Below are 13,901 nucleotides of genomic sequence, written 5' to 3'. Positions count from 1 at the left end.
GATTACAGTCTAAAGTTAGCACGAAAACATTTTATTCATATGAGGAGAAAAACAGAAAACTGGATTTTATATGTTTCCCATACCATCCCACATTAGAATCTATAGTCTACCCCCTAAAGTTACTTGGTTTTAGTACAACTTTTTCATATCCTAGCACCATTGGAAAAACTTTAATTATAATAGTCCGGAGAACAATGAAGGAGTCATATATAAGATCCATGCAAGTGCGGTAGTTTTTATATAGGACAATCTGGGAAGACACTCGAAAAACGCATTTTAAATCATAAATAATAATATACGAACAAATAATACGAGCAATGCTTTAGTGTTCATAGTAGTTTATGTAATGCACCGATTGACTGGCTCGGGTGGCAAAGATTTTGTTTAAGAGCACATGTTTTATTGAAAGAAATTTGATAGAGACAGCTTGAATTGTTCACAGCAAAGGAAAAAAATTTAATTTATCGCCTGGTTTATATAAATTAGATCCTTTTATCTTACAGTCATGAAACGTCAGTACAAATTGGATAATGTTATCCATTAACTATCATATAGTATAGGTTTGTTAATGTACTGTATGTTATGCTGTTTCAAATGGATGTATTACCCCGTAGATATTTTGGTATTTTTCATTTGCTCAACTGCTATTCTTGTTTTTATTGTTATTTTACTGCTGAATAGTTTGTAGCTCAAACTGCTAGTTTTTGGTAACTGTATGTTTAAAAAACATTTTAGGCCTTTCTTGGCCGCATGCACTGTAAACTTTATCTCTTTCCTTAATAAACGCTCCAAGAAGAGGTCCATTGAGGACGAAACTGTTGGGCATTTTCTGAGATATACCTTTTTTCATTTTCTATGTGGAATAACAACTGAATTACTATATCTTCGTGCCTAAGAAGATTACCAGTACTATAAGATGTCCACGCGAATTCTCAAGCTTTTCTTAATCTGTATCCACGTTGCCGACAACTAGTGTTGACTTCAAGAAGGTGGGTCCTAATTAGGGCCTCACAAAGTAAAATTACAAGGATATTCCTTAGGGATGTAAAGCGGGAATGCGTGATGCCCCGTTCGTTGATGACGTCTGCAATGAGAAGAGGATGTTTACTTTTGGCAATTTGGAAAACATGATTTTGAATTTACACATCGATAACGCGAAGAAAGAAGAAAAAATGGAAGCATTTTGCTCAGTCTGTATAACTACGTGGTCAGTTTTTAAGAGACATTCCTATGGACTGGCAAGCGAGGTTATTGGATTATGTCTACAATCAACTACGACGTCAGATCACAGTGCATAAGAGGAGGCTTGATAATAAATTAAGATTTCTCATATCGAAGTCTGAATTGGAAAACATATGGGAAAAATACCAACTACCTTCCTTAATCTGTCGTCCAAAGTTTTAAGTGAAAATGAGAAGTGTGTATTAGAACTGGGACTGAAATTCAATAATTCAACGAGAAAACCTGATATAGTGGAAATCAGCAAACAGTTTATTATCAAAGAGAAATGCTTATACTGATAAACCGGATATATTGAATGCACTAAATTTGGCCAGAGGTGTTGTGTATGGTGCATAACTCAGTACATTGTACTTTTAACTTCTTTCCGAACGTCTGAATAAGGCTTTGGACTCACTCAGAAAAGACAAAGAAATCCACATAACCAGGGCAGATAAAGCTAATGTTGTTGTTGTTTTGGATCGAGGAGACTATGTTGATAAAATGAACATTCTGTTAAATGACCAAGATACGTATGAACAATTTGATTTCTAATCCTTGTGAGCGAGTAAATGCCAGTTCATAAAAGATTGAGAAAGATATTTGGGAACAATCAATACATGGTTAGTACGTTTACTACTGTAAATGCTAGACTTCCCTATTGTATGGTACACTTAAAAACCCATAAGGAAGGACAACCATTACGTCCTATAATTAGTACTATTGGTTCAGTGTCTTACAAACTTTCTAAATTCTTAGTAACATTATTGCAACCACTGTAGGTACAATATCTAATTCGCATGTTGAAAATAATTTAGATTTTGTAAACAGAATAATCGGGAAAACTCCAAAAGATGATGAAATAATGGTAAGCTTTGATGTTAAAAGTCTGTTCACCTGTGTACCTGTCAACGACGTCTTAGAATTTTAAATAGCGAACTAAATAAACATGTCACGTCTTTGCCTAATCACGTAATTTTAGAACTAATCAGACTGTGCGTGGTTGACACTTGTTTTATTTTTAATGGCAAATTTTACCGACAAAAATTTGGAATGCAGATGGGTAATTGCTTGTCCCCAGTATTATCAAGTATTTACATGGAATTTTATGAATCTAGAATTAGCTAATTCAATTATGGCAGATATTGTTTCTGGGTTAGATATGTTGACGATGTATTTGCGGTACTGAAAACTTCTATTGACATTCAGAAGATTTTTAAGAGACCTCAATAATTTAGTTCCCTCTATAACTTTTACGGTTGAGACGAAGAAGACAATGGTGTTATCTCATTTTAGATGTTACAGTTGTGAGGTCAGTTGTAAGTTCTAGCTACAAGTTTAAAATATACAGAAAACCTACTAATAACAATCTTATTATTAGCAATTACTCCTCACACAAAGTAGAAGTAAAAATAAACTCTCAGCATTAAGATCAATGTTTCTTAGAGCTCTTAATATCTGCAGTCCGGAATTTATCAATGAGGAACTAGAATTTATATATCAAGTTGTAGTTGAAAATAATTTTAAATTGGAAGATATTGATTACAGTCTAAAGTAGCACGAAAAACACTTTTATTCATATGAGGAGAAAAACAGAAAACTGGATTTTATATGTTTCCCATACCATCCCACATTAGAATCTATAGTCTACCCCCTAAAGTTACTTGGTTTAGTACAACTTTTTCATATCCTAGCACCATTGGAAAAACTTTAATTCATAATAGTCCGGAGAACAATGAAGGAGTCATATATAAGATCCCATGCAAGTGCGGTAGTTTTTATATAGGACAATCTGGGAAGACACTCGAAAAACGCATTTTAAATCATAAATATAATATACGAACAAATAATACGAGCAATGCTTTATGTGTTCATAGTAATTTATGTAATGCACCGATTGACTGGCTCGGGTCAAAGATTTTGTTTAAGAGCACATGTTTTATTGAAAGAAATTTGATAGAGACAGCTTGCATTGTTCACAGCAAAGGAAAAAATTTTAATTTATCGCCTGTTTTGTATAAATTAGATCCTTTTATCTTACATGTCATGAAACGTCAGTACAAAATTGGATAATGTTATCCATTAACTATCATATAGTATAGGTTTGTTAATATGTACTGTATGTTATGCTGTTTCAAATGGATGTATTACCCGTTAGATATTTTGGTATTTTTCATTTGCTCAACTGCTATTCTTGTTTTTATTGTTATTTTTACTGCTGAATAGTTTGTAGCTCAAACTGCTAGTTTTTGGTAACTGTATGTTTAAAAACATTTTAGGCCTTTCTTGGCCGCATGCACTGTAAACTTTATCTCTTTCCTTAATAAACGCTCCAAGAAGAGGTCCATTGGAGGACGAAACTGTTGGGCATTTCTGAGATATACCTTTTTTCATTTTCCTATGTGGAATACAACTGAAAATATATATATATATGTGTGTGTGTGTGTGTGTGTGTGTGTGTGTGATATTATTATATAAAGTCGTTTCTAAGGCAATTCTCCATATAGAAGACGACTGTACGGCGACATGTACCCTTTTTAATTACTTTTTTCGATTGTTCTTATTTTCCAATCGTGGTAGGAAATAGCACTGCAAGGCAGGCGTCTATTACTTACCTTTTTTTATGACAGTTTTTCGATGGTGTCAAATCTTTTTCGTTATTTACTAGGAATGAACGACCTCTATATTTCTGAACACTTCAAATACTAGAAAATAAACTGGAAATTACACCAGTACGTTCATTTTTTGAAATAACAAGATGGGCAGTTACTGTAAACAGCTCTAATAATTCATTGTTGTAAGAAAACGGCAATTAAACTAATCGATACTCATGAACCTCGGTGATAGCTGTCGTTATGTTAAAGAAAATACTAATGTTAGTTTCTTTCTGGTGTCTCTACACAATTCCCCATTAGTTTTGAATATAGAAGTGTAGTGTAGAGTGAACAGGAATACTCGCCGTAGTAGTGAAATAAGATAGACCCCAAAGCAGAATAATTTTTTTATAAAAAATATTAACGTGTGGGATGAGTACACAAAACCTGAAAACTATGATGATTTAAGAAAACTGAAAATAAACAAATTAATTTCCTCACTCATGTGATCTGGAACATCATTCACATTGTGAATAAAAGTCATGGTTTGAAATTTCATAAACGCTTTATTTTGTCTTATTGGTTGAACAGTTTCGTCATCATCATGAAAATGAGAATGGACATTTTTCGAAAGGGTAGTTTTCTGACAGAAAGGAAGATTCTGGAATACGCCTTGCGTCACAGAGAATGGTCAACTCAGGGTATAATTCAGACCCTGGGTCCAATCCAGGGTCGCCCAGGTAGGTCCCATCGAATTAAGGGTTTAATCCTGCAAAAACCGTTGTACCCACAACAGCATAGATTGTTGGAAAACAGCGGATTAGATACCCGTTTAACCGTCTTCAAACATCTGTTACTTTGCCTTTTTCTATCTCTTCCTGACTTTCAATCCTTTGTATTCTTTCGTTTCTTATATATACTTTTTGTTTTTATTCAAATATCAGGTTAACGTTCTTAGTTTATAAAATGTTGTTGTCTGTCTACGACAAAAAACAAAAAATTTAAGTCCTGTGATTTTTGTTTGATTTTTTAAAACTTATCTGACAATAAATTGATAAGTGTTTTCCTAGGAATATAATTTTTTTTTTACATATACTTTCTAACGTGATATTATACGACTCCTTTTTTTATCACACAAACTTAACAATTTAAAAATTGCTTCGCACGGAAGATGATATCAGGAACAAAACTTGTTTGAAATTAAAAAAACCAAAAATCAAAATCTATAATTTTGTTTTCAAATTCAGATATATCAGATCACTATTGGTGCTTCGGCAGCACTTCTAAAATAAGGTAATGTTCTCTCACTGACAGTTATGTTTTGTGGGAGAAAGAAATAAACAGCTCATAAACACAGGGATGTGATAAATGTTTTCTTTTAGAGCTATATTCCTAACTCTACACACACACACACACACACACACACACACACACACACACACACACACATATATATATATATATATATATATCCTATATATATATATATATATATATATATATATATATATATATATATACATGTGAGAGAGAGAGAGAGAGAGATAGCACACTGATAAACGTCTTTATTTGCATTCTGACTGTCGATTTGCAAAAACTCCAAGTTGTCCTTGAGAGCAAACGTGATCATTGAATTCCAGTGGAAGCAACAACTATGGATTGATTCATTTGAATATGGAAAAATTACGCTAATTCTTCAATTACTGTATTTTTTTTTTCCTATTTGACAAAGCTATATTAATTGTAACTTTTTTGAAAAAATTTTGATAAATGAAACTTGAACTTGCAAAATGCACAATATATTATATAAGTCCCAAAAGTGAAACGTGCTATGCACTAACATCTGATTATAAATGTATTTTTCATTTAAACTAAAACCACGGCGTAATTTACATATTAATGTAATTTGACTAAGATCATTGCAGTGAAATGTTATTGTGGTGATCTTCGTATATTTGCAGTAACTGAATTTAGAATTGAAATGACACTGTGCTAAAAAAAAAAAAAAAAAAAAAAAAAAAAAAAACGAAAATTAGGAATCTCGCATCAGGAGACCACCAGGACAACAAAGTCACAGTAACAGAGAAGGGTTAACTCAAGGTCTAATTTCTCAAGGCCATGCGCCAACCCAAGTAGGACATGTTTTATTGCTGTGAAATGCGTTCTTTCTCAATGTCATTTCAATCTACGGCTATCCAAAAGCAAGGGCCCGTCTCAGCATAAAATTCATTCTAAAAACAATAACACGATTGAACATTTTATAATATATTATACATTTATAGTATACATATGGACACACACGCAAGCACGTGGGTGAGTACATGATAAGCCAATATTTACCCTTATGAACGAGAATTCGTCAACTAAGTACCGGTAAAAAATATATCTTTCGTTACTTAATTTAATTTTCAAACGGTGTAATTTTATGATAATTGATATGAAAGTATAGCGATCCTCGGCATTCGGTAAAGTATCGTAGGCGGCCAGTCGAATTTAAACGATCAACTAAATGTACAATTTTATCGCAGTATTTCCTACATTAATCCTTGTCCTACACGTTTAACACATGCAGTGGACTAAATACACAAACTGGATAGAGAACCTCTTAATATTGGCAAAAAATAATACGCATACATATAACATATCCTTTTGGGATGGAAACTTGTATGTTCAGATATCATAAGAGTGTTTGATTGTCAGAACGATCTAGACCTGCGCTTTTATGTCATATTATATGATAAACTCTATACAAACTCTTTTACTATCTACGTAAACTAAAAAATAAAGACATTCATTACATACAAAATACAACATCACCGCATCATATACATGCACCAAACACACACACATACACACAGGCATATTTCAACGCTATCATTCATTACTATTTCAAACGGAAACTTAGAAATAGGGTGAACATGCTTGTTTTTCTTCTATATTGTCAGTCTATGACAGGATGGAAGGGGGCGGGGCAGAAAGAGATTTATATGGATTGACCAATTGTCTTCAAGAGGCATACCTGGCTCAGCCAATTAGGCCACTTAGTCATTTACTCCTATCGTCTTGCTTCTGCATGAATCATTCCCCAAGAAATGGATACAGGAATGAATTTATTATATACAATATTCAGATATTGCTAATTTTTTATAATTTCTAATCATGGTATGTTTATTTTATTTAGCTTGGTGCTTCTGTGAAACAAGTTTCTTTTGTCTATAATAAGTAATTTACTTTTTATTACAGGTCAAAAAACAATGCTAGAAATGGTCGAGATGGGCGGGCCAGCGGCTGAAAAGAATTCCGTAACGTGAATATCATCTTGGGTAGCCACTGGTCTAAGGATTAAGGATATTTCAACCCGCATCCTTCCGAGTCCTGCCGTCATAAATAGGCCAGAATTGTCAAAAATCTCAGTTTCGTCTTTTCTCCAAGTGTGGTGATACGTGGCTCTCTCAGTCCTGAACTTCCATCAGTGATAAAAGACTCCGAAATGGACGGGAACAGCGAATTCTTTCGTATACAGCACAGAGGTAAATGGACATTAACATATCTTTTCAGTTTTTGTCCAGTGAGAATATTTTATGTGAAACTCAAAAACAAAAAGGAATACGAAATTACGAGTATGTTAATTTTCTTCATGTTTTGATTTGGTTTAGCACGTGTTTTTCAGGGAAGAATATTTTGTTGTTACAGATTTACATACTTTCGAAAAAGTTCACCATTTAGGTATGTGTAATCAGTAGGAGCCTACAGTTATATTTTAACAAATATAAAGTTTACTCAAGGAACCCGTAATCTTGGGTCAAATTTTGTCCAGACATTGTTTTTTTTTTGGAAAAGTTAAATGTTGAGTTTATTATTGAAGCTTTCTCGGGATCCTTTTAATTCTAAGATTGGGCTTTTTCAATGTTGAGACTTTACTGTGTCAAGATGTGCGTTGAACTTCTTCGTTAAAGAGATGTCCATTTAAGCTATGTTAATCAAAGCCTGTAATGTCTTGAGCAAATAGTTTTTTTAGTAAATATGATAACTCATATTAGTAGTTTAGCCTTATTGATTGGGTCGTTGTATACAAACCTTCATAGCTTATCTGTATTTAAGTATTTTTTATTAACTGTTCAGTTACTTAGGACATAATCCTGATTCGCTACACCACATTCAGTATTTGATCTCTCATACTTAGATATTCCTTAATTGGTGCTGATTACACTACCTAAAAACTAAGTTTACTCACCTTCATCGACCAACCACTAAGATCGTTACTGCCTCACTATTTGCGCATCTGTATTCCTTATTTTGACTTTTGATGCGAGAGATTTTCATTTAGCTTGGATTTTGTTGCTCTTTTTTTTTATATTTTTCGGGTTGTAAATTTAGTTTCACGTTTGGATTTTTCCTAGGCTGACTTTGACACAATATTGCGAGTTACAAAAAGTCGAATGTGTTATATCTGTTATGTTTTGAAATATTTGTAGGATTTATTCTTGAAGTTTGACGTCATGTTTGTCACTTTCTCGTATGTTCGGGTGATAATGATGTTCAAGGCTCATTTGGTCATATTCTTGTTTGTGAGTCTCTTGAAAAATAAGGAATATCAAGATAGGTTGTGTCTGGTTGCTCGGTGTTAATTTTTTTTTTCTGTACGGTATTAATTTTTTTTTCTGAGGGGTTTAAACTAAGAATTTCTCATTTATTTTGAATTTATTTTATTCCTTTCTTCCTCTTCGCACATTTGTCTTGATTTGTGCTGGGAAATTAACAGCTTTCATCTTTCTCGGATCAGGGTCTTTCAATCTGCGGTCTCTACCGTACATTGGCCATGCTAGTTCCCTTATACATATTTCCAGCTCATTTCCCAGATTCTAAAATTTGAAATAACTTATCAAATTATCACACCTGCTTCTACCGTGGATATATTCAGCTCTAAAAACTTGTACTTGTTACCAATTTCTGATCATTTTATGCCGTGATTCATCCCTCTGGTCTTAGATTTCAGAGTCACAGCTTTTGAAATCTAAGAATTTGTACCATATTTTTGGTATATGGATTCCTGTCTAAATATTGTTCTGATGAGTCATTTTCCCCTGAAATAATTCTCTATAATTTCGTGTCGTCGGAGCATCTTGGATTTTGGTCATAGTCTACCCTTGCAAAGTATCAGTTTTGTCTTTTCTGAATTAGTATTTCAACCTATGGTCCTTCCAACTCTTTGGTTATTCTACTAGTTTTTTTTTATGTATGTATTAAAAGCTTTATTTCTAAGAATGCATGCACGATGTCGTGACTAAATTGTTGTTCATTAAAAATTCACCTTTATAACAGAAAATTGTCTCAACACTGAAAACAGAGGCTTCCAAATACCGTTCCGGTTTTGCTAAATTCTTCGTTTTCAGTTTTCAACTTCGGCCACTAATGTATTTTACTGATATGTGTGAATTTAGTAACAGACTTCAAGTCTCATCTTTGTCATTGACAGCAACTCTCTAACTTATCATTCTCAGTATTATGACGTAAAGTTTCATCCCCTTAGTCTTTGCCATTTTCTTTTTTTTACCAGATTCCTTGGACATAGATTCCTTTTTCAATATTATATTTTCTTCGTCATCGAATGAATAATTTTTCGCTTTTCGCTCCCTACAATGATTGTCTTTGGGTTTTTATTCTTGATATCACTTTTTTTGCAACTTGTAATCATTTCTCTCAGATTTTCCCGAATCGATGAGATAATGATATTCTTCTGCTTAAAAACTTTTGTTGTTGATGGTTTTAAAACGTTTTGCCGTTTTTCTCATTCTAAATTATTCGCGTAGAAATTTTCCTCTTGTATTGTTTTATTTTTCATTTATATATTAATAATATAAGTAATATCTCCATTAATGTGAATTTGACCATTGCTCACTTGAAAGACAGCTATCAAGCACATACCTCATACACATGCAGTGAAATTTCTATTTTCTTCTGCCCCGAAACGAAAACATATAACTTTTTCTTTTCCTTTACCTTACGATAGTTATTCTCACACCTGGTTTTTTTTTTTTAACTTTGATTTCTATTGTCACTTTTCCGTTTGTTTCTGATCATGGCTCACCGGACACCATTTGGACTCCAAGTCACATTGAAAATAATTCAAATAAATGAGTCAGTGGCGAATTGGTAGTAATTTGTACTTGGCATAACTATAAGTACCGTACTGAATCCTACTAAAGTAATATTGAATAAGTATTTTAAAGCAATGAAACTAAGACGAATTTTTTTATTCAATAAATCAAACGTTGAAGCTTACACATGAGATTTTCTTGAAATTAATTTTTTTTTCAGTTTAGAGATAAGATATTTAATGATTTGGACACTCCCAACAATTTCCGATTTTCAGACATTTACGAAACTTGAAAAAGAAACCCACAAAATTATAAGTATTTACTTCTATTTTACTTGTAAATAACTTATAAGTAAACACGTTATACACAGTAATTTATGGGTTTCCTTTTTTAATCTTCAGAAGAAAAATGAAAGAAGTTTTTGTTTGGTTCATTTACGAAACTGTCAACTAGCTGATTTTTAATAATTACAAAGAAGGGCTACAAGAATTCAGCAAATAGCCAATGCGATAAATATTTTCCGTTATTATTTGACACGAATAGCTTCTACTATTATTCCCATGTTCACCAGCAAGACTAATTTCTACATATCCATTCACTTTGTTTTATCGGTATCGGGTAGAATACTCTAAACGTGATTTATGTATTTGAAAGCTATGATTTGAATAGAAAGGCAGTGAAATAGTTCAAAGAAATGTATACAATACTCCGCAATTATGGCACATAGGCCATCATTTTAATGTATTTCACCCGCCGAGAGAAGTTTCTCTCTGAATGCACTGTTTTTTTAACGAGAATCTTCGTGCGCATATTGTGACCACACAGAGAATGTATGTCATCAAGATTATACGAGTACTCTTTGAGACATCAACCTATTAACAGTAATGCTGGTATTTGAAAAAAAGAAATGCACAGTTTCTCTGTACAGATTTATCTTTTAAATATTGTTCATATACATACCTGTGGAATTTGTTTCTCCATTTCAGGACTCATGCTGCTATGAGTATTTCTTAACTGATATTGTTTTATTCTCCCTTTTTCTTCTTCCTTGACTTCCTGGAGCCATGTTGCATGTTTGTTGTGTGATACCGGATTACTCCATATGTTTTCCCAGAGTCTCTTACTTGGTTCGGCTTCAGGAATTTCTGGGTGGTTGTCTTCCCCTCTTAGTTGGCTGTATAGTCTTTTCTGGTTGGTTCCGAATAGTTTGTTCTGTTGTATCCCTTAAATTCCTGTTCATGTACCGTTGGATCTTATGTGCTTTGGCCTTAAGCCTCTGTTTTACATCTTCTATTGTGTTGTTTAGTCCCCTCTCTTGTACTTTGTATTTCTCGTTGAGTTCCTCCCTTGTTTTCTTGCTTCTTAGCCATCTGCCATCTCTTTCAGTTTACTCAGTCAGATCTCATCACCATGATTTGCTTTTCCAGGCGCCTTTTCCAAGGGGGTTGCTGTTTTGGTTTCTGTTGGGTTGGTTGTGCCGGTGGTGTTGGTGTTCGAATCCCCATCAGTTCTGCTACTAATCTTGCTCCTGCATATACCAAGTTATTTGTTTCTGTGATACTGGTGGTGTGTATTATGCCCATTATTTCATTGACCTCACTTGTTTTCTCCCTTAATTTCTTGGTGTTGTAGGCTTTCATGGAGGGGATCTTTGTTCTCTCTGTATCTGGCTCCATCCATTGTCTAATCTTTTCTACCCATTCCGTCCTCTCTGATATTATTATTATTATTATTATTATTATTATTATTATTATTTTCATTATTATTTTTATTATTATTATTTATTGATTACTTTTGTCTATCATAGTCATCCTATTCGACTGTGTGCTATTCTTTTTTAGTGTGGGTTTCTGGTTTGCCTCCTGCCTCTTCGAGTCCATCACTTTTCTGATTTTGTGCGCTGTTCCTAGTAGTACACTCTTCTGTATAAGTCCTGGAGCTACTTCGGCATTTGTTTTTCTAGGTTCCTTTTCAGAGAGCTAAGGATTGTGCCTAGTGTTCCTATGATATATTATTATTGTTATTATTATTATTATTATTATTATTATTATTATTATTATTGTTGTTGTTGTTGCTTTGCTGTTGTGAAGCCAGCATTAATTTTTTTTGTTTATCTCATTCTTGTACGGTGTATTTTCAGTCCTCTCCATTGGGCACTGAACACTGCCATGAGGAGGCCAAGGAGGAAGAACGTTCTTTATTGTGCATGGCAGCTCTTCGTGGACATGAAAACTTCGTCAGATTCCTCGTTGAATCCCAAAATGCACACATCGAAGAACTGGGCACAGGTATGTCATTTTTTATGGTCTTCGAAAGTTAGCTTTCTCTGGCCCACTGTACTGTGATGATGTTTGAAAACTACAATGGTCTCAGAGAGAGTGCTTTGACATTTTACATAGAAGGTAATTTGCAGCATCAGACGTATAATTGGATTGTTTCCTTTCTTTGCAGTTGCAGTCCGAGGATTTCCTGTACCTGAAGTGCGTGCTTTATGGTGTGCTAGTGTTAAAGGCCACTACCGGATAGTTGAATTTCTCCTTTCCAAAGGGGCTAATCCAAATGGCGTTACTACTTTCGAAAGCTCTCCGTTGCGAGCAGCATGTGAGCAAGGCCACCTCCATACTGTCAGACTGCTTGTGCAACACGGAGCAGGTGAGTTTCTGCTTTGTTATATATTGCTTGGGCTGATGTTCGCTAAAGCTTGCTCACATCAAGTGCTATATTTTGTTGTCTACTGCAATGCAGTTATAGATATCCCAAATCCAGCCCATATCCCAATTCTTGCTTTGCTCTTATTCATCGGTATATTTTTTCCAGATATTGATGCTACTAATGAAAGCTGTGTCACTTCTCTGATGATAGCTTCCTTCTACGGCTATTTGGAAATAGTCAAGTGCCTCTTAGATGCTGGTGCTGATGTGAACAGCAAAAATAAAAACGGGAAAAGCGCACTGCATTACTGCTCAGAAGCAGGACATGTGGAGGTCATGAAAGCGTGCTGGACCACAACGCTCTGATGGATGTGACAAGCACTGGTGAGTCCTGTTTCTTAGATTCTTTCTGTTTATAGATATCAAAATCTTATTCGGAAATACAAACCAAATTGAGAGATGTGGTTGCGATGTGCTGGCATATGATTAAGTTGATGATATTCCATCAAATATTTTTTTTTCGGGTTTCGAGCAATAACTGATAATTTCGGTGTTTGCAAGATGTACCCTAACTATTCCAGTGATATAAATACGAAACAAGGCAAAGCTATAAATGCTTATTATCATTATGCCTTCCCTTACCAGAAATAAAACCCATTGCTGAGTTTGCAAGCAGTCGCGGGTACAAGGGACATGGTTAGAATATCTAGTGACCAGAGATGATTTGATAAACAATAAGAGAAAAAGTTCGAGGCAGTGGAGTACTTGGAGCTTCCCTTTCATTGCAACGAAGATAGATTTCACTCAATCAACTACTGGACATCCAGCAATGAGTCAGAGGTAAGTTTTTCATTTGAGACGCTCTTATGAATTTTATCGTTGATACATGATCATACGAGGCTTTTCATTTTGCATCGCTAGTATGAATCTGGACTGAATGCACTGATTATTCTTGTTGTCTTGGCTAACCTACAGTTGTGTTTTTTTCCTGTGTAAAAAACTAAAATGTTGGAATATATTTCCAGGTATGTTAACGGCCGCCCTGAATCATCCAAAATCTCGAGGATTAATTTTGTCAGGATCTTCATAACGAGACTTCAGTTGAGTCACCACCTGGGGGGGCAGGAAATTAGAAGATATAGAATTAGACCTGAGGGAATTCATTTGCAGTAGCTTATCGTGATGGGGGAAAGGGTTTTAGGTTCCGGTCACATGCAAACCAATGACGAGTATTAGGCGAAAGGGGTTGATTACGTAGATGAAGGTGCTTTCAAGATGATGCATTTACTCTGTGGGTCACGCCATCGATTACACAAACGCAATCATATACATCCACTAAA

The 13,901-nt window shown here is 34.3% G+C and overlaps 1 protein-coding gene across 1 annotated transcript in view; it reads left to right on the top strand.

Annotated features, from left to right (window-relative positions):
- Positions 1 to 12,927, top strand: part of LOC135218188 (protein fem-1 homolog C-like) — a 33,736-nt gene extending 20,809 nt beyond the window's left edge. The window contains exons 2-6 of the mRNA XM_064254339.1: positions 4,404 to 4,552; positions 7,056 to 7,114; positions 12,051 to 12,198; positions 12,362 to 12,562; positions 12,728 to 12,927. Of these exons, the coding sequence (XP_064110409.1) occupies positions 4,404 to 4,552; positions 7,056 to 7,114; positions 12,051 to 12,198; positions 12,362 to 12,562; positions 12,728 to 12,927 (757 nt within the window). The remainder of the gene's footprint in view (positions 1 to 4,403; positions 4,553 to 7,055; positions 7,115 to 12,050; positions 12,199 to 12,361; positions 12,563 to 12,727) is intronic.
- The last annotated feature ends 974 nt before the right edge of the window (positions 12,928 to 13,901 follow it).

This window comes from Macrobrachium nipponense, chromosome 9 (assembly GCF_015104395.2).
Source record: "Macrobrachium nipponense isolate FS-2020 chromosome 9, ASM1510439v2, whole genome shotgun sequence".
Lineage (NCBI taxonomy): Eukaryota > Metazoa > Arthropoda > Malacostraca > Decapoda > Palaemonidae > Macrobrachium > Macrobrachium nipponense.
This window is presented reverse-complemented; position numbering and strand designations above follow the sequence as displayed.